Source organism: Anser anser, assembly GCF_964211835.1.
Source record: "Anser anser genome assembly, chromosome: 5".
In the NCBI taxonomy this organism is placed as follows: Eukaryota; Metazoa; Chordata; class Aves; order Anseriformes; family Anatidae; genus Anser; species Anser anser.
In genome coordinates this window covers 31,433,237-31,454,720 of record NC_139725.1, presented here as the reverse complement: position 1 = coordinate 31,454,720, position 21,484 = coordinate 31,433,237, and the positions used below count along the sequence as shown (strand labels likewise).

At 39.4% G+C, this 21,484-nt stretch overlaps 1 protein-coding gene across 12 annotated transcripts in view; it reads left to right on the top strand.

Moving 5' to 3' along the window:
- DPF3 (double PHD fingers 3) overlaps positions 1-21,484 on the top strand; it is a 170,606-nt gene that overhangs the window by 97,328 nt on the left and 51,794 nt on the right. For 4 of the 12 annotated variants that reach the window (XR_014585390.1, XM_083839353.1, XM_083839352.1 and 1 more), the window contains exons 5-9: positions 3,458-3,553; positions 4,610-4,648; positions 8,272-8,350; positions 8,671-8,712; positions 19,617-19,754. Coding sequence is in view for 8 of the 12 variants with exons in the window: in XM_083839353.1 (XP_083695479.1) it covers positions 3,458-3,553; positions 4,610-4,648; positions 8,272-8,350; positions 8,671-8,712; positions 19,617-19,754 (394 nt within the window). In the remaining 4 variants the exon portion in view is untranslated. The remainder of the gene's footprint in view (positions 1-3,457; positions 3,554-4,609; positions 4,649-8,271; positions 8,351-8,670; positions 8,713-19,616; positions 19,755-21,484) is intronic. The other 8 variants (XR_014585389.1, XR_014585391.1, XM_083839358.1 and 5 more) reach the window with 3 other exon arrangements.

The window sequence follows — 21,484 nt, the reverse complement described above, 5'->3', positions numbered from 1 at the left end:
GAGATACAAGATCATAGAATCATAGAATGGCTCAGGTTGGAAGGGACCTTAGAGATCATCTAACTCCAACCCCCCTGCCATAGATAGGGATGCCATCCACTAGATCAGGTTGGCCGAGGCCCCATTCAGGCTGGCCTTGAACACCTCCAGGGATGGAGCATTCACAGCTTCTCCTGGCAACCTGTTCCAGTGCTTCACTAGCCTTACAGTGAAGAATTTTCTCCTAATGTCTAGTCTAAATCTATCCTCTTGTAGTTTAAGACCATCTTTAGTTTAAGACCATTTAGTTTAAGATGTGGCATTTATACCTGAAACTAGTAAAATTTTGAGTGGCCAACCCCATGCCAAATGAAACAGAAGAGCATGGGGCTTCAAATCTAGATTACGTGGAGATCAGCCCTGCTCCACTGAAATTTCACATATTGTAAGGGCAGCAAATTAGGTCTCCTGTTCCCAGTAACACAGGTAAAAGAGCATTGTCAGAGAGGAAGTGTCCCATGTTCACTGAGTGGGGAAGAGTTCTGTACAAGGTGCCACATGTGTTTCCTTTCTCAGTGGTGTATCTGGCTCTAATAAGGTGAGAGCCGTAAAGCCCTGTTCATACCTACTTTCAAAGTCACAAGAAGTCATGGTGCAGCACCATTATGAGATCAACAGGTGCCTTTGGATGTTACTTTGCGAAGTGAGCTCCCAAATTATCCCCAACATCAGTCCAAGGAAAGAGACTTCAGAGATGGTAGAACTAGCACACGTCTGGTCATTAAAGAGCAGAGAGGGGATACCACAACATACTATGAGTTTTTAGCTAAACTGCCTAAGCTGTGACCTGTCATCTGTAAAGTAGTTTCATCAGAAGAGACACAAAAGGCTTGTCTTGCTGTTGTTTCTTATGCAAGCACAGTTTAGCTGGATTCAGTCTGTACGATGATTACTGGAGCCTTTACTAGTGGCCAGCTTTCAGTGTGTACTTCATCACTTGACAGCTAGACTGTAACAGATCAAAATCATGATCAGGGTCCTTCATCCATATCACAAATAGAAAATACAGATATCTCTTTTGTTACTTTGCATGCTCTTCTATGCCATAACTTGAAAGGACCCAGGTTCAGTGGTAAGATGAGCAGGTGGGATAGACACAGGTCTAATTCCCACCTCAGTCCCAGTCACATACCATTCTCAAACTCACAGTATCTGTTAGTAGAAGACTTGGTGCTTAGCTGTGCTGAAGTACATTGGGCTGGGAAACTCTTTTAGAAAGATAGAATAGGAAAATAACAGTTACTTTGCTAAAAGGGTAAGGGTTGCCCCTGCTAAATAGATGCAGTCACTGGGGTCTGCTGTGCAGCTGGTATTTAACAGAGTTGAGGATTTTGCCCTGCTATAAATTAGTATTGAATGTGTGTCTCCATCATTTGCTGGAGAAGACTTAGAATAGCCTTTTGACCATGCATCAGAAAGGCTATGCCCTTTCTACTGAGAATTAAAGCCGTTATACTGGCAGTGTCATCAAATTCACACATGGTTACTTATTCTCCATGTCTCAAATTAATGCTGGAATTTAAAATGAAGAAAGTGGTTTGTAATATTTTTCTTAACTGCACATGTGTAACATTATTAGTATAAACTAGCTCCTTCCTATTCCACATGCAATATGGTGGCGGCCTTCTCTTTTTTTTTGGAGAAGATTTATGACATGAAACACCATGAAAATTTAAATTCATATCAGTAAGCTTGCATATTCTCTTACATAGCACTTGTCTCCTCATGTACAACATTTCCAGAGTGCTCCAGTTTTCTAAGACCTAGTTGATCGATGTATGTGAATGCCTGAATTTTGAAAAAACATTTTTTTGTATGTAGAACTGGAACTTGCTTAACTCTTCCACACTCTAGTATTTAGAAGTCCAGTATTATGTGAAATTAGATTTCATGATGGTCTAATCTCATTAATAGCCTCCTGAGATTTAAAAATAAAAGGAGAAAAAGCCAGATGAAGAACTTTTCATTTGAAGAATGAAGAATTCTTCAACTGGCTTTTGTTCCTTTTGTTTCTTATCAATTGAAGATTTTCTACCAGGTTCAAAGAACTACTTATTCTTTTTAAAAAGAATAGGACACTGTCCAATATTAATTGTAAAAACATGGCCGATAAAATGAGAATAAACTTTTATGGCTGGTCTTCCAAGTGCAGGCTTTTTCTTTAAGTATAGTCTCTCTTGTTTCCACAAATGCAGAATTCAGTGCTTGAGGTATGTAGGAAGGAGACAAAGCCTCTATGATTTGCTCCTGTTCTCCCTCTGCTGGCTCTCCAATAGCTGTTAACTAGAAATTATTGGGAAGTGACAAACACAGTAAAAGATTAAAAAAAATCCAAACAATACCTCCCCATCAGTTTAAAGTCACACTTTTGAATCTGCATCCTGGCTAAATGTTGTTGTGGTTTAACTGGATGGTGTCGTGGCAAAGGTAAGTCAGTGGTTCCAGAGTAGCCCCTTATGAAATGGCATCCATATCATGAATGGCAGGAGTGGCTGGGGCCCTTTTTTTGCTTTGTTTGCTACAGGGATGCCAAAGGTTGAGAGGATTTCAGCAAGACATCTTTCCACATTAGTGCTGTGATGGTCTGTCTTGCATTTGTCTGTGCTATGTCCGATTTGTGCATGTTTTCAGGGTGTCTGGCCTGGGTTTTGTCATCTAGAGGTTACATTTCAGAAGATCAAGAGAAAAGGGTTGAAATTCCCTGACACAGTTATGTGAGATGACGAATTATTGTTATTATTTTCATTATTATTCCTATTAAATATTTAACTGAAGAAGCTATTGTTCCTATTAACTTCAACGAGACCTATACTTCCTCAGCCTTCTCATGCAGCAAGACCCTTGCTTCCAGATTACAGAGTTGTGCCTATGGTGTAAGCCCTGAAAGATGTTACTTTCTAGTTTCACTAAAGATGCTGGAATATATAGAGGAATTTTCTCTATTTTTGCAAAACAGATAAAATTCTAAGCTGCCAAGGAGAAAACAAGTACTGACTTCTATCTTCTTAAAGTGCATGCTCAACATTAGAAGAAAACAAAACAATTTAAGTTGCAAGAAACAAAAATCAAAAAGTCATGCAAACCATTCCCCAGGAAGGGCCTGCATGAGGATACTACTTGTGCTGTCTTGGGGCATCAGCGCTCAGCAATGCCACTATTATTTCCTAGGAAACTTTTTTCCTTGGTTGACTGATATCAGTGGTATTTTTTAATAAGAACTCCTTGAGGAACTGAGGGTGGAAGGGAAAGCAGATTTTGCTTTAGCAGAAAGAAATAGGGGTTCTGGGATCTGATTTGGCATTATATCATTAATCAACTGTAATTTAATAACGTGCAGTCTCTGTGGAAAAAAGCAGCAGTTGTTCGTATGTGTCATCTTCTTTTCTTCTAACCATTCCTGTTTATTGTTCAACCACAGAGGGTTTTAGAAAATGATGAAAATGCAGATGAAGTAAATGAGGAAGAGGATTTGGAAGAAGATATTCCAAAACGAAAGAACAGGCCTAGAGGACGGGTATGTTGAGAATGTACTGGAATAGAAAGGAAGGAAGCAAACCTCTTCTTTCTAGTGTGTATTTTTCACATGTATTATATATGCAAAGTGTATATCCATGGATATATGAGAATGATAACCTTGTAGATACTTTTCAGTCATACCATCAAAGATTTTTAAGTATATTTTACTTTATTTTTGTAAATTATCAAGTAAAGAGACTTCTTTGAGAGTAAAAAGTTGGGGTGCAGTTATTATTGTGCTGTATTTATAATTTTAATGTGAACTGTAACAATTATGGTGACATCCTGCTATTACAATGCTCTTATTTAAAACAGCATTTACTAATTACAAAAAAAGCAATATATTCAGTCACAACAGCCAAAATAATAATAAAAAAAGTGTTAGTAAGAGTAACTTGAACTGTGTTATTATGTTTTGCAGCTTTCTCTAAGGTAGCACTTTGTGGCTGATATTTTGGCCTTCTTGAACCCATTGGCAAATAATCCATTTGCTTAAAATGGGCAATATTTTATCTTTAGGGGAGTCCGTGTCCCTTCTCTTACCTAAGATGTCTTTTCACAATTTCAGTAGGGTGCCAGTTAACTAATGAAGCCAACATTTTAATACTTGGAATCAATATTTTCAATTGTGGCCCCTTAAGCTAGGCATCTAAATAAAAGGGAACACAATTCTCAGAAGTTTCAAGCATTTTCATCTCTCCTTGGTTCCAGTGGATGCTGCAGGGGCACAGGAGCTCTAGAAGTACCTTTTGATGTGTTTATAGGAGTCAAGCAAGAAGGGCCACATTTTAGGCCAAATGAGCAGGATATAATAGCTTTTGAATAAGAGAGGGACATGAAACCACATTGAATACCTACAATGTACTCATGCATCAAACCCTCTCTTTTGGTTTCTTCTGTTGTTGTATTGTTTCAGTTTTCTGCTCCTCTTTATTTTGGAGCTTAAGTCCTTTAATATAAGATCAAAGCACTTTAATAACTGGATAAGTATATATTTCACCTTCCTTATTCTCAAAATCACCTGAACCAGTTTCTTTCTTTCTTTCTTTCTTAGCCAAAGACCCCCACCTGGAAAAAAATTTTCCAGAAAAATGTAAGTTTCAGAAAATTTGTATGAACCAGTAACCAAAACCAGGAGTTAGAGTCGATATGTGCACACAAGCTTGAATGTAGCTATCAGCTAATATTCCAGGCTAACAACTCTTTTCTTATAAGCTGCCCTCACATAAGTTGCGCATGCTAGTTAGGGTAAGTGAAGGAGAGTGAACAGCTAGAAGAAATATACTACCTGGGAGAAGGGAGTTAGCAGTATGCAGATATCCCAGGCCTACACAAAGTTCTGAAGTTACTGTTATGTGCAATGTTGTTCTCCCCTGCTCAGGAAACTGTTTCAGGATAACTGTAGTATTTTTTCTCTGCTACTGTAGGGAGAGGAGTTGGAGGGTAGTAGATGTCATTTTAAAGTGTAAATTTATTACTTATTTTCTGCCCTAGAACTGGCCCCCTGTTAAGAACAGGAACAGCCTTTTTTGTTGCTAACTAACTCCCACTCTGCTAGTGCCCTGGCTTCATTCAGTACAAAAAAAAAAAAAAAAAAAAAAGAGAAGTTTGAAGAGTGCCAAATACTTTGAGCAATTTTCATTTTTATTTAATGGCATCAATAACCAAAGTAAAATGTGGTATAAATTAGGATTTCAAAATTAGGGCCAGATACCCTAGCTGTTGAAAACTTGTAAGCCTGAGCTGAAGCCTGAATTGCGTCTTGTTATGAGTGTTTTGTAGCTTTTCAAGCAACCCTTTTATAATGTTAGCCTGACTCAGTGTAGGGAATCGGGACTGAGGATTTCAAATTAGGGGATATGAAACCTAAGCAGCACTCCATTTCTGAGAAGGCGGTTGTCAGGGTGTTTTTAGAGGACAGAAGCGGGGAAAGGATGTCCATAGGAAACTAGATTCTGCAGAGCGTGGCCTTTGGGGATTCAGAGAAGGAATAAGGGCTGGAGGCATTGATGTAGAATGAATGCAGCAGAACTACTGCTCTGGACATTCCAAGTTGCACATGCCTCTTCCTTTTCCTGCAGCATGATTTTATTTTTAATCCTCAACTTCTCCATCCGTCCCTCTGGCTACTCTCTCTGGCTGCTTCAGGACTGCTTCAAGGCTGCTGTGCCATAGCTTCCAGGCCTCACATGTCAAGTCTCTTAGTCTTTGCTACGTCCTGTCAGGAAAATGAAGACAGTTGTGGATGACTGAGTGCAACAGACTGGAGTGCCGACAGCAAGCACATGGCACTTGGTTAAGAGCCTTTGGTGCAGCTGCTAAGTTAGCTACCCCCTCAAAGCTAGCCCTGAAACCATGGGAGCATTAGGAAGGACACTGAAAGCTGAAGAGATGGATTTACAGAAGGTTTTTGGTATCTTTGCTGGACAGGGAAAATGTGGTAGGAGCTAGGAGAGAGAGTTTGTTAGGTGGTATGAGAGGAATGCAGCTGCATCTGTAGAACTGTGTGTTCCTCAGCTGAATATCCCATAGCACATTTTCAAAGGCTCTGAAGGTGTTTAGGAGCCCAACTCCCAGTGAAAGTCATTGACTTGTAAAATTTCCCTGTGTGTTCAGTGCATGAAAAAGTACATCTGACATGTGGTCATGACATGAATGCTGTACCTTTGCCTTTCTGCAGAGAACTGTTTGAAGGGAAACAGCTGGCTGCAAGACTGGTGAAACTCTGAGCAGCAGACCTTAAATTGCCATCCTCTTCTGAGAGGTGTCAATGTAAAAATAGTATCTTCTTACTCAACAGACCTGTTCTCAGTGTATAAACAGACAAACCTACTGACTAGTGACAAAAAAAACCCAAACTTTACAGCTTTTTCACAGCCCTGAAAAGCCAATGCAGCCTGGTAGGATAGGGAGAAGGGATTCTAATCCAGGTACCAGCAGAAATATTTATTAAGGGCCAATCACTTTTCTCTGTGAAGACTGTGATGAGCTGAGGGTTGTACAGCAGCTGAGACAGACCTAAATTCAGCTTACAGCACATTTTGTAATGGTGATGGAAGAAAGGAACTAGCCTGGGATTGATTTCATAGCTCAGAGGGGGTTTACAGAGCTGGCAGTCAGAAATAAAAATATTGTAGACTAATAAGCTGATTTTTATGTGATATGGTCAGTGAAGTAGCTTCCAACAAACAATTGTTGATGGGTCCTTTTCCAGGGTGAAACTGCTTTTCAGTTCACCCTTAAAAATCTCACTGCGTGTGCGTACTGATCTGCACAGAGGTCTTGGCAGAAGGCAAAGCTGTACTTGTCATACCTAATAGTATTTACACCATCCAGAGAGCTGCAAATCCATGTCTCTCCTTCAGGACTGTGTTAAGAGTTAGACCTGAGCAATCCCGAGGAAATAATACATGACATTTTTGTAAATCCCTGTTTTGACAGACTGTGGTAGGCGAGCGTAAAACAGTTCCTTTTTCCTTCTCTTTAGATGTCCAGTGGAATGCAGCTCAAATATTGCTAGTTCAGTCCAAAATCCACAGATGAGGGACAGAGATTATATGACTGCTTAGTATTGGGGCACTAATATTCTCAGAATTTCTACATCTTCTCCAGCTTTACTTGCTAAAGCTCTGTTCCTTTCTTATTTTCACATGCAAACGCTTGAAAGATTTGAGTCAGGTGGCCTTGCCTAGGGCGAGAGACATCAACAGTTTAATAAGAGGTGCGGCAGAAACAATTTTGTTGCTTTTAGCCAGGAATAGATTAGCTGGCAGAATTACTAAAGGGCTATGTAGCCATCCACCTGCAGATCACTTTCCTCATATGAAGATCAAGTCTAAAATTATTGTCATCTGCAGACTGTACATTAACTATCATTAAAGAATTGAAGGCCTAGGCTCAGTTTCCAGTTCCACATCAAAACCGCTGCCGTTGGATAGATATGAGCTGTCCCCTTGTTGTTGTCTGGCCTGAGAAGGGTCAGGACCAAGTGTCTTTGATGCTGAACTCCACTCTTACCTCTCAAGCTCAAGACAGAGCAGTGTGTGCTATGGACAAACAGAGGTTTTCCAGGGCTGCCAACTTGCTGTGTTTTAGGAACACAAAACTGCAAAGAGACCTTTCTGGGTAATTCCAGTTCTCCACTAGTGCAGGTAGCCATACTACCTCTTTTCCACTGACTGACCTAAGCTCCATGTTGTAGTGAACCATGGTATCTTTGTCCCAGTTAGAAGGCCCTTTTGAAACGTTGCTTTCCAGCTAGAAAACAAAACAAAACAGCCCACCATCACCTCTGAAAATATGGTAGTTATTTCACCTCTGCTTTGTTTGTTGCCTGTTTTCTGGATGGTTTAAAGGTTATATTTATCCCTTACCACCTGTTCATCTATTTTTTTTCATTCATATTCAGTAAGACAGGTATTTGAACATCTTCAGAAATGAATGTTTGATGATACTTGACTGAATATGTGCTGGCAGTAGCATACTGCTATGGATGAACAGTTTGGGTTATCTGTGGAGGGGATCTCTGCTGCATTACGAGATCCATTTGCATAGTGCATATCTTAGGAGTTGAAGGGTCAAGCCTACCCTTGATAAACCTGTGTGCAAGCTGAGGATTTATTTAGTTTATGTTGCACATTTTTCATAGGAGGGTGAGGGGCACAAGGAGACCCGAGGGGCAATGGAATAATGTTAACATTCTTCTTGTCCTTGCAGGCTCGGGGATCTGGAGGTGGCAGGAGACGGAATGATGCTGCCTCCCAGGATGATCATGACAAACCCTATGTCTGTGACAGTAAGTAGCAACCAGACAAATGACTTTGCTTCCAGCCTGGTCCTACCAGCTCGGTGCACTCAGGGTTCATCTTTTCTTTTCCAGCAAAGTATTCTGCTGCTCTCTGACTTGCATGTTTGCAACCTGCTGCTGCTGCTCTTGGTGTTTTTGCATGAAGGAAATATAATTAAGTCCTCAGCAAGACTCCACCTCCCTTTGTGCTATAATAAGTCATCTCTTATATTTTCTTTCTCTTTCTCCTTCTCTTTTTCTGGCTTCTTGGCCTTTTGTCATCCTTTCCCCCATGTAAGATTCACCCTCTATTTCTTTCTCTGTTTCAGATAGTTACAAACAAAAGCATAACTCAAAAATCTCCGACAAAGGTACTTCACCCTTGTTGTCTCTCTTCATATATTTGGTGATTCTCTTTCCTTCAGTCCTTTTAAAATCTCACTGGGCTAAATTTTGAAGGTCTTATTTTCATCCCTTATTCAGAAAGGACTCTTGTGGCATCATCAGGAGATGAGCCTTCCTAAGAAACAAACACAACTGGAATGCTCTGTTTTGATACATATTTCCCTTGAGTATGACAATACTGTTTGACATCTTTCAGTGGGACTGCAGGTGAAGTAAGGCATTGCCCAAACTGAAAAAAGATATCAGAGTCCTAGTATGAAGAAGGAGTCAAATATTTGTTACACACTGTATTTTTTAAGGTCTAGTACTTGGTGCTTTTCTTCTTTTTATATTCATTTTTTTGCTTCACTATGTCATTTCCATGAGGGACACTCGTCTTTACCTACATGCTTTTGAGATTTCTTATCTGAAGACCTACTGCAGAGTGTTTGTGCAGTGAAGAGTATTATTAGAGTGCCTTCTATAGTACAAGACAATAACCTAACAAAAAATAATAGAAGTAGGAGAATAACAGGAAGTTTTCACTTCTGTGACCCAAAAATGTTTGGTGGTTTTGAGGAAAGTTAGAACTCCCTTTTTTCCACTGTTTAACTATCTTACAGTGTTACTGACACTGTAAGTATTTAGTGGCTAATATTGGTGGTAAGGGGAAGACGGTTGGACCAGATGACCTTGGAGGTCTTTTCCAACCTTAATGATTCTATGACCTTGAAAGACCAACCATTACTATGTCAATCTCTGGGTATTTTCTGCTAATTTTTAAAAACATGAAGAAATATGGTGCATGGCTGGTAAATGAAAACTATATTCCATATGGTTAAATCATATTCTTTTATAGCGAGACCAGGTGACTGTGCATAGTACAATACGAACATGTTTGGTATATTACTTCAGCAAGGTGAATATTATAAGGGCTGCTGGGAATGAGTAGATGTAGAGAGACTTGCAGATGAATGGGAGTGTCTGAACATATAATCAAGGATGAAGAGCTCTTTAGGATTTGAAGAGCTGAGAGACTTCTACTGCAGTTATATAGTTGTCATTCTATGTTGGAAGAACTAAAATATGTCTTCTAAGACTTATCTAGGAGCCCACTGTATATCTTGTAGAAAGACACAGCTTTCCTCTGCTAGTATATGCATAATTACCTTAATCACTTCTTTGGAACATCATTCTAAATCCAAGGACACTTGTCAATGTTGTATGCATTTTGAACATAATGACTCTTTATCGTGTGAGCTTGCTCTGCTTTTGGATCTTATGGAGAACTCACAACATGCATAGTAGTGATTTGAACAGAGTAGATAAAACATCTAAGATACCAAAGCAGGCGGCAGAAATCTGAGTTGAAGTCTATGCTCTGGTACATTGTTGTACTGATGGAATTTTGCCTTGGCTTACGTTTTGGAGCATAAATTTCCTCTTTGGTTTTGGAAGTATAAACTTTCCTATTTCATTTGGCTGATACCCTTCATTTTTAAGAAACATATAGTCAGAGGGTGAGTCATAAGGAGTTTTGGAATCCAGACTTTACACAGTAACTCCTCCTTTTCCATTGTAGATAGCTGAGAAGAGGGTTATGTGGTAGCAGAACTCTTACCTGACTGTGGAGCAGAAGAACTGTCCCAGTTGCAGTGCAATCCTCCTGAAATAATATCCTGCCAATGTTAACTTTCTGTAGAAATATTGTATACAAATTCATAGTCAATAATTGGCTTGTCCATTCTGAGACCTTTTTCCTGCTTGGGTGATCAGTACACCAATAAAGGATTTCTTTAATGATTTTTTTCTTTGAAAAGATTTGCTAAATAATTTTGTAGATAAATATCAATCTGATCATGGTAGGTTAGATATTGGTTTGCAGTACTCCATGTAGAGGTGTTTTGGTCAGATAGTTTGGTTTTACATGGAAATGTGCCGGTCAAAAATAGTGAATCTGTTGCATGGTTTGAAGAACATGATTCCTACAATCATGTTATTGATATGAATAATTACTTTAGTAGGTGGACACTACTTTTTCTGTATATTCTTTAATTTACTTCCAGGTTGCCTTTTCTGCATGTGTTCTGATATTTGAGTTTGGAATGTGACCACAAAGAAGAATGCACAAGCATATCTAAAACAAATTAATTTTGGTATTTAAGTGTATGACCACAAAAATGATTTGTGGTGAAGAACCACTATGCTCTTTTTTCACAGTTGTGCGTTCATATTTGTAGGAAATGAGTATATCACCAGGCTTCATCAGGAATAAGAAGGTTATGTGAAATACCTAGCCTGTGTGTGAGTAAGATGATGCAAGAGCTATGACCAGCTGACAGTGCCTCTTGTGTTGTAAAATAGCAATGTTATTTCTGAAATGACCTGCCTTTGGTAGAAGAAGCATTCAGCTATGCACCAACATTTAAGTTCATCCCAATATTAAAGCTGACTGGAAATATGGAATCTCTATACTCAGGGATGTTTTCAAAGCTTTCAAATTTTATGTCATCCGGTGTTGTTAGGAAAACATGAAACCTCTGTTTGGTTGTTTGCCTGTTTTGTAGAATTAAATATTCTAAAATACTTCAGTTGGTTTTATTGAGTATATACTGTATCAGAAGCTCAGGATGAAATATTTGGCCATTCAAAGCATTAATAAAATTGCTAATAAAATCATGAAATGCTTTATTTCATTAAATTGCAAATGGAAATGGGTTAGCCAGATTTTTACCCAGTTGTATTGGACAGTGTTGTGCCTTGAGCTCCCTTGGGAAAAAAGCCTTGATAAGAAAAGTGGCAGAGTAACCTGGTGTAAGGTGGGTATAGGCAGGAAACGGTACCACAGTGGGATGGTCAGCTGCTGTATCAGTGCAGACCCAAATGTAGCCTGAGTACCTGGCTAGCACGGTCTCTGATGTCAGTCCAGAGAAGTTGAATATACTGTTCAAGATGTACTTGGCATGTGGTTTGTAATGGAGGAACAGAGTGAATGAATGTATGAATGCCTACGTATGTAACAAGAATCGATGTTGTGTGGTGATGTCATGTGGTTATAAAATGATAAGCTGAGGAACAATTATGCTACCAGCCTGCAGTCTTAGAAAATAATTTTACTATTTTTATATTTACTTTATTATTTATTTATTTATTTATTCATTCATTCATTCATTCATTCATTCTGGGGGAGCAGGGTCGTATGTAAAGTTTTATCTAGAAATATATTCTGGTTTAAAAGTTGCAGTCAGTTGTCGCGGCAGAGCTTCATGACTCTGGATGTCTACTTCCTTCAGCCAGACTCATTAGTTCGTGCTAAATCTCCAGAAGTTATTAACGTCACTCCTGTCCATCCTCATTTGTCTACTTTTATTCTTCTCATGTTTCCACTGATAGTTCCCTACACACTTACCTACTTCTACCTTTGTTTTCTGTTCCTCTATCTGTGGGAGATTTCCCTTGCCCATCTCTAAAAGGAGTTGCTTCTTTTTCTCTTTTCCTTGAACCAATATATCCTTATCTCCTTTTAGTTTTATTCCTGTATAAACTGCAATGTTAGCATAACAACTTATGTTTGTATTGTATCCTTTATTCATGGTCCCTCTGAGACTGAGATATGTATTTAGATCCATTCCTTGTCCAAAAATGAGAATCGACCGAAACGTTCTTATGATCTCTGCTGGATCAGTGACTAATGCAACCTTAAATGTACCCAGAGACACTGATCCTACAGTCTTTTGTAGAAGCCGGTTCTTTTGTCAAAAACTTTATTTTCAGGTTTCTCCAGATACTTATAGTGAATTTCCTCTGCTGCAGTCTAAGACCAGAAGTCCTTGCTCTGTTCTTAGTGGATAACAATGTCTTCTTTCTATGTCTGAAAACAGTTACTGTGGCTTCTTTCAGCTGTGTTTTCTTCAGATTTTTTAATAAGTTTGTTTCTTTTCTCTGAAAAATCCTCAGAGGTTCTTGTTTAAATAACAGTGGCCAGCACTAAGTAGAAGATGCTGTTCTGAAGATAGAAACAATTCATAAGGAAGACAAATGGCTGTTACATTTATATGTAATTTATACTTACCTATATAAATTGGATTTATGCAACTTGCTCTGTTATATATCTGTGAGAGGTGGCTGACCTATTAGGTTGCCTAATAAACCCTTTTTCAACACAAGACACTCCTCTCCAGTGGCAACAGAGTTTTCACCTGTGTCTGCCATGTGAGTTCATATTTAATAGACCCTTTGCTGTAACTTCTTGTTCCTTCCCTGTTCAACCTGCTTGATCCAGTCTGAATATCTGTCATCCTTAGTTTCCTCGTTATACTGTCTTCCCCTGTTTATACCATGTTTTATTGATCCACACAAGATGTCATCTTAATATTTTCTAATTATACTGCTGTTTGAAAAAAAATCTTTAATTGATGAAACTTGTATGGTATATTTTTTATTACTATTCCAATATTTTCTCCAAGAATCAGTGCTCTGCATGTTTGATTCTTTTATTCTCTATTCCACCCTCCAAGTTACTGATAAAAGTAGAGGCAAGTGTTGGACCCAACATGGACTCTTTCAGGTGCTTGAAGATGCAGAAAAGTGTCATGTGAAGTTTTCAAAAGATTAGGCTCCCAATTCTCACTGATTTCAGCTGGAGGTAGTCTCTTAAACTGTTTTCTGTAAATATCCCACTAAGTGCCTATCTGCTTGTGCCTTCCAGATCGTATAAGACTTGGTGCCTTATTGAACACTTTGAATTTGACTTTGAACTAATAATAATTAATCAGAACATCCTACATTCAAATCATTAGAGCTTGAAACAATTGGATTTTTCTGTGAGTTCATCATCCAGCAGGGTATTGAAATTTCCCTATTTTAAGGTTAATTTTTTCTTCTCCTTTCCCTTTCTGCAGTAAATGTATCACAGGTTCTGCCAACAAAAGGCTAGAATCTTCGGATAGTTTAAGTGATTTAAGATGAACAGATTCCACTGAGCTTCAATGGGAATTGAGGATCTCTCTCTTTTAAGTTCCTTAAAAAAAAAACAAAACAGCTAATTTATATTGTTCTAGCATGACATGCCAACTATAACTCCGTGAGGCCTATTCTTTAGGAACTATATTCCTGTATATGTTCACAAAGTGACTGGTCAAGTAATTACCTTAATGACTTCACCTGCCTTCTTTCTCCTCTCCTTGAAATGGACCCGATCCTGCCATACTCATTTTAAGAAACAACTCATTTGTTCTCTGTAAGGTTTGCTGGAGTATCAAAGGCTTGCAAGATAAGTCATGATGTAGGCTGATTTTTACCAGTTCTCTGAGACTTAGTCTGTTATCGTAATTCTCACAGATACGAATGAATCTAATGCTGTTACTGCTGCTTCTTAGACCTTTGGTTAAATACCACACTGGCAAGCTTATTTAAAAATACTTTGATTATAGCATTATGTTTTTACTTGCTTCTTATAAATCTCCATCATGTCTTCAGCTTCCCTTTAAACTATTAGCAGCATAAGCCCTAAATCATCTCCTGGTATTATCCTTTCTAGTGAATCTCTAAGTAGTTAATAAGCAGTAAGATCTAGAATAAGATGATTGTTCAGATGAACCCAACAAACAACTCTCCCACCATAGCTGCTGTACTTGCCATTCACTGACTATATTATTGGTAGAAAAGCTAGAAAAGCCAACATAAGAGAGGCAAGAACACTTTTTTTTTTTTTTTAATATTGGATAACACAGCTGTGGAGTGGGTCATATGGTTAAGAGGGGAATAGAATTGTGATTCTAATCCTACAGGGTATCTGTTTTCTGCTTTGCTCCTGCTGGCAATTTATTTATTGAAATTTGGATGTACATATTGTTGGATATATGTGCATTGTTGACCTGTGTGTGTTTTGCTTTGGAGTTCAACCTTCCTGTGATCTTAATACCGAAGATAGATTCTGGAATTTGTCCCTCTGGGGGCAATGAAACAAAGACTATTTACTACCTACAGAAAATCCCATAAGAAATGGGTTAATAAATAACTGCTCTGATAAAAGAGGTGTATAACATGACAGTACTGATCAAAGAGGGACAAGTGTAATGCCTTTCCATCTGTGGAGGTCAAGATACACTGTGTTAATGTTTGAGATCTCTCTGTACCAGAGAGTGGACATAATTGTAACAGTGGAGGTTATATTACCAAACCAATGCAAAATAAGGATTTTTTTTTTTTTTTGATTGGAGTGAATGGGGGGCCAGGAAGATAACTTTGAGGAATGATTGCCCACCAGCAGTTAACTTAAGCTTTAATTTTTGACGCAGCCCTGTTGAGGAGAAAGAACAGGAGGCAAAGGAGAAAAGCAACAACAATGAGGGGGAAAGATTCAGCAAGGGAAAAAAGAAAAAAGCGTATATCCTCCCCCAATTTCCGGTTGCCACTGAAAACATGGATTGTTTCCTTCTGTGTCATACTGGTGACAGATTGTGTAAAATGTATGTGGAGAGCTGGCTGGAACATACCTCACAGCCTGCCAAGGACCAAATGTGTAACAATTTGAAAATGACAGCAACACAGCTATTAAATATTTGATGAGGAAGTCTTTTAAGTCATAGATTTCAAACCTCCTTTGAAAGCAGGGGAAGTATTTTATATTAATTTTACTCAGAGAGAAACGTAAACAGAGAGAAAATTTGCTTATCCAAAGGGTTACAGGCTGTTACAGGCCGTAACTTAGAACAGAGCTCTCTTTTATGAAGTGCTCAATGCTTGTGATTAAGCTGTCTGCAAGTTATGGTTTTTCCCCATAACATAGTTGTGTAACTTCTTCACTTCAGTCTTCAAACTGGAAGAAATGTAGGTTCATCATAAGAGAGCGTCTGGTGGCCTAATAAAATCTCCCTCTCTTCCTCATCTGTTCTGTTTGATCTTCACTGCCATGTTATTGCTTACTTACCCAGCTTGTTTCTAAGATGGCATTCACGTCAGGTTATAGCAAAATATGTCCTTTGAATGCAGAAATGGAGGGGGGTTATGTTCTACAAACTCCTGCTGTTTTCATTGGGTTTGGCTACCTAATTAAAGATTGTCAACTTTCCAGTGTTGAGATTCAGGATGAAATCTAACACATGCAAGGACGATGAGCCTACCCAGCATGGAAAATTAAAGATAGAACAGCCAAAGCCACTGAAAGAAAGGCAAGGCCACCCAGCAAAGTTTATGGAAGGCACACTCTCGCTTGATATGTATGAGCTGTGTAGTGTTAGAACATAACCACCAGCACACATTTCTGACTGGGGGAACCAGTTCCCATTATGCTTTTGTCAGCTCCGAGAACGAGAAAGATGTGGTGTGAGCACTGGTCTGGGTACTGGAACTCATGAATTCTAATCCTGGTAATGATGAAAGATCACTGTGTGGGCAAGCCACTTAACCCCTTTGTGGTTCTCTTTTTTCAGAAGTGAAATGAAGGTAGTATTTCCCACTCAGGAATGTGACGGAAGATTAATTAATGTTTGAAAAGCCAGTCTTGCAGTGGGAAGAGTTATATAAGAGCTAAGCATTTATTAATGATCACCCTTTTATAGAAACTACTTCTTAGCACAGTGATATGGTAGATTAATAAAATGTGCTCTATCTGGAAAATAAGAAGTTAGGGTGAATTTGGGAAGATTCCAGTCTGTGGGAGAAACCATGAAGTTCTGACTTAGCTTTTATCCTAGGAAACTGTTATTGAAGCCAGTGGTTCTTTTGCCTGAGTAATATCATGATACCCTTTTTCCCCTATAAAGGTCTGATCTGCTTGGGGAATAGGAAATCCCAGCAGTTTCAACTCGTTGGTTTGCTTCAGACTTTTTTCCATGTCAGAACACTGAAAGGAGGAAATGTCTGGACACCCAGAAAAAAGGCTGCTGGAAGCTACAAATCTTTGGTCCTACAAAGGATCTGCTAGAACTGTGTAAACATAACTCCTTTGCCTCAGCTCTGGGTATGAAGTCCTCCAAATTCGTTTGTAGCTAGGAATGTCTCAGCTTGCTGCCACCCTTGAGGGCTATCTCAAAGAGCTTTGCCACTAGAAAGGGCCCAACTGCAGAATTACTACTGCCTTAACTTATATTGATACTTGCTGTTTTTTTTTCCTGTTGGGTTTTTTTTTGCTGGAGAAGGAAAAGTCTGCAAACCCACCTGATTTCGTATGCCATCCCAAACTGCAGCTAAAATCCCTGCAGGATCCTGTAGGGAGTGGAGACAAGGCCACAACCTTGGGTGTTTCTGCAGGGAATGCAGGTTTCCTTTTGTACATTGAGGGAGAAAGCTGTATGAGACCTTTATTCAAGGATGCTGTGCTTTTACAAGGTAACACCTATAGAGCTAGAATTGTGTATTTGTTTTCAGGTAGACCTAAATTAAATGTAGTTTGTTAGAATTTTTAGACATAATTTTGTTTTGAAATTTAAAACAAACAAAACAAGAGGTAAATGGGACTGGGATTTAGAGCTTATCTGATTTTGCACCTACATCAGCAGTAATGCAGGATCAAGCAGTATAAGAGCAAGATAGAGTCAGATAGTATATACTGTGTAGCTGTTAACTCCAGGTGCCTCCTCCTGTGTCAATACAGCTCTGATCATCCGATAGTGCTCTGAAAATAAATTAAGCAGACAGAAGTTTTGGAGCAGTATCAGTAATTCTTAGCAAAAGTAAATTTTTTGAACTTCCATTTTCAAAAACACAATAAGGTGGATAGACTAGGACACTAGTAATGATGCTCCAGTAATCTGCTAGGAATGTTAATCTCTCTCACCATTCTAAAAAAATGACATTACAGTTGCTTAATTAGAGGGACTTATCCTTACAAAATCATTTTAGCAGTGAACATTGTGTAGTTGTCTCTGGTTTGATGATTACTTCTGAGTTACACTTTTTCCAGTATTCAAAAAGTGGAGGCCAAGTCATACTTAACTGTGAATATCTTTTTTTTTTTTTTTGTCCTGGTTAGTATCTGTTCCATGGCTTGTCCTGTGCTTTGTAAGACCACAGATGAGCAGTAGGTAGTTTCCCAGTCCAGAACGCAGTGAAGAATACATGGTTGGTACCAGCAGAAGGGAGACCAAACTGAACTTCTAAGGAGAGTGTGCATCTAAGAACAGTCCTTCAAAATATCAGGCAGCACAGTTAGGTTTACATAGGAAAAAAAGGGAGATGCTTCAAAGAATGGATGAGCATATACATCTGGGCATTTTAATCCTTCCTACTTCTCCCGTCTCCTGCAGGAATTTTCACTTCTAAATCAAGGGAATTTAAAGACTTAAGACTCTGTGCTAAGGACACATTACATTGGAAAAAAAAAATCTGTTCTGTTACAGTAACTATATGATCATCATCTTGCAGAATGGAGAAAACTGGGATAAAAGTATCTAATCTTCCAGATCAGTCATTTTATTCATATCATGAGGTTGTTTTACACGTTTATAATAAGGCAAAGTATTTTCCTTGAGGGAGTTTACAAATCAGTTAGAAGAGACAGAGAATGAAATCTGTTACCATACTAGGCTTTGATTTACAATTTTCTCTCTTCTGTTCCACAATGTGGACCACCAGTTGGCTTTTTGTGAGCAATAGCAGAAAAGTAAAATAATGGAAGTTTTACTTAGCTGGAAATGAATAATTGCAGTGGGTCTTTTTGAGATTGTTTATAGAGCTTAATGACATTCCCAGACTCAAGTGTCTGGGGAACGGAATCTATATACATTGCAAGATACGTTTTAGGTATTACAGTTGAGTGAAGTTTTTAGGACTGGATGGTGACTTCCCCCCTGGGGATCTTTTCAAGAAATCTAACATCAAGACAGAACTAGAAGCTGCTGGGTTCTGCTCTATCTTCTGACACACCTTCCTAAGCAAGCCACGTGGGACAGAGTACCACTTATTTCTGTGTGATATCCCGGAGGTCAACGAAGCCAGTACAGCAACTGAAAGTGTAGCTGGGAGAAAAAATCTGCAGGAAGGGCACTAAGCTTCTCTGCCTTTGTTTCCTAATCTTTTAGAATGGCAATAATTGATTCAGAGACTGCCTTGAAGATGAAAAGAGAGAACTTTTAGAAACAATACCACGAATTAAAATCTTTATAGAAGCTGAATTTGTATGTAATGAATATTATGATGAAGTTTGCCCTTGTGTTGAGCTTCTGTGTTTTGTAGACCTTTTATCAGCCTGAATTGTTTGAGCCTGTTGGCTTAGTCCTAAAACAAACAAATGTTCAGAAGGAGGATTCCATGTCACACTTTGTATTATTTATTGTGATTGCTGAATGTGAAGTTTTCTAAATGTTCATCTAGGAAGAAACTGTGGATGATTTCCATCTCCTTGTCTTGACTGGCAATCTGTGAATAAAGCAATTTATTGCCCTTTTAAAGAAAGACTTTTCTTTTTTTAAAAAAAAAAAAAAAACGAAAAAGAAAAAAGAAGTAATTTTGTTTCCTTTTCTGAGAGATCGGTAATCAAGAAAATAATATCCTTTCTTCTTGGTCCAGCTCCCCTTGCTGTGCATTGTGCAGCATCAACATCAGAACTGGCATTTCATTTAATTTTATGGGCAATCTTGTTAGTAATCTCGGCAGAAAGAATTAGGGTGGTATGAGCTGCGGAGGCTGAATGTGCATTTGTCTAGGTCAGTAGGAAGGACTGCTGGCAGCATGGTGGGAAGAGCGCTTGTCTGGGGCCGTGGGGCTGCAGGGCTGGCATCTGTCACCTTTCACTGACACCCACCAGTAGCGTTTCAAGCAGGAATATGGAGTTTGTGGTGCTACTGTCAGGGGAGAAGGGAGTGCTATTTTAAAGGATGCTGTCATCGTTGCAGGTTGTTCTGATGTTTCCATTCTCTCTTCCCCTCCCTCGTATTTCCTTTCCTCCCAGTCTGTGGCAAGCGTTACAAGAACAGGCCTGGGCTGAGCTACCACTATGCCCACACTCACCTTGCCAGCGAAGAGGGTGATGAAGCCCGAGAGCAGGAGACCCGCTCTTCCCCTGTCCACAGAAATGAAAACCACAAACGTGAGTAGTATTTTCTCTTTGCCTTTGAGATCCTTTTCAGGGATGTTGCCTCCACCTGCTCTTTGCCTTGCGGAGGCTGGCGTGATTGCCTGGCTCCATTGTGAGTGATTGGTACCTGGATGCTTGGAGCTAATCAGCCACTGCTCACGCCAGTGCTGGCTCAGCTAGTCAGGAATTCATTTCAAACCCAGCATTATCTCTGCAGCAAGTCACTTTTCCATTACAGCTCCTGTGGGGAGGAGGTGGCAGGGAAAGGGAGGGAAAAGAAGAGATGCCCAACCCACCCATCATCAAGCAGCCTCCCAGTGGCTGTTAGCAGGGATGTCAAGGAAATACACATTCTGTTTCAGGGGACTGTCTTTGTTTTGCCTTTGAATAAGACACCCTTATCCATGCCTCAGATTTTTAGCTATGAAATTTACAGCGTCTGTCCCCCTTATCTCTGCATCTCCTCCTCAGAAGGCTTACACTCATCTTTACCAAAATGCGCTTCTTAGTTACAGTTTTGAAAAAATCTATGAAAAGGTATCAGTTCTCATCTGCAAGGAGGAATGCTGGAGCATGACATCAGTTACATGCCTAGATTCTCCACACCAATGCAGGGCTGAAAGAAAAGGTACAGTCCAGATGGCTATGTTTGACCGTCCTTCCTCTGCTTCTTAGGCACAGAACGGGGGGTCAAGGAGACTGTGCTTTATTACCGATTTTTGTGAGACTGACAAGTCTCTAAGCCCCTGTTTCTCAGTTTTCCAGTGTGCAATCCTATGTGATAGTTGCTTTTACCATGGGATTTGCGTTGATACCTTTGTTCACTTATGAAAAGTCCTTTCAGATCACTGTGTGAACTGTCATTTTAGTTCAAAGTAAGGAACAATGCAGACAAAGCAATAAAATGTTTATGGGGAAAAATATCCAGGCAAACATTTTATAATGTATTAGGAAGAGCTGGAAGAAATATGGAAGTAGGAAAACATTTTGTTTTTAAGGAGGATAATTGATAATTGTCCCCAGAGATGGAGGGGGGGAGGGCTTCCTTCCTCCAAAGCATCTGCTGCTAGCCACTGTCTGAGCTTGAAGGGCCACTTAGTGTGATCCCATTTGGCAGTCTCTGTGTTTCTGTCACTTTTATGCTCTACCTTTCAGTTATTCATGTGTTTGGTAGGTTCACAGCAAAGGTAATTTTGACTCCTCCAGCTGTTGATAAACTTGAGCTGTCAATGCACTAAGAGTGACTGCTTGGGCAGACTGGAGACTGTCAGTGTTCAGCCAGTAGCTCTTGTTTACTTAGCATTTACAATACCTCTGATTTTTGCTGTTGTTGTTTATCATTGTCATCATTATTATTTTGGTGCCTGCAGTATTTAGTAATAGTTGCATATCTGAGAGGTGTGTTGCAAGTCTGTATTGAGTCACTATTCATAACGGCCTTGCACAGGGTCCCAGACAAAGAAAGGTAGCATCCATTACCCTTCAGCTTCTCACAGAGGCCAAGGGCAGTCTCAGCCCCCATGTTTCTGGTGCTTAGGAATTGATAGAAGTTAGTGAGAAGAGGAGCTAGAAAAGCTGTGGAGAGATTAGCAGCAGCAGGACTTGGCCCATGGAAAGAAAGATTTGTTATGTACTATGGGAAGGGGTAGAATGGGAGCTGCTCTGGCTTGTGTTTCCCCAGAGCTCCCATGTAATGAGTGTGGCAGAGGGAAGCTGCTGATGCACAGATCCCAAAATAGGCA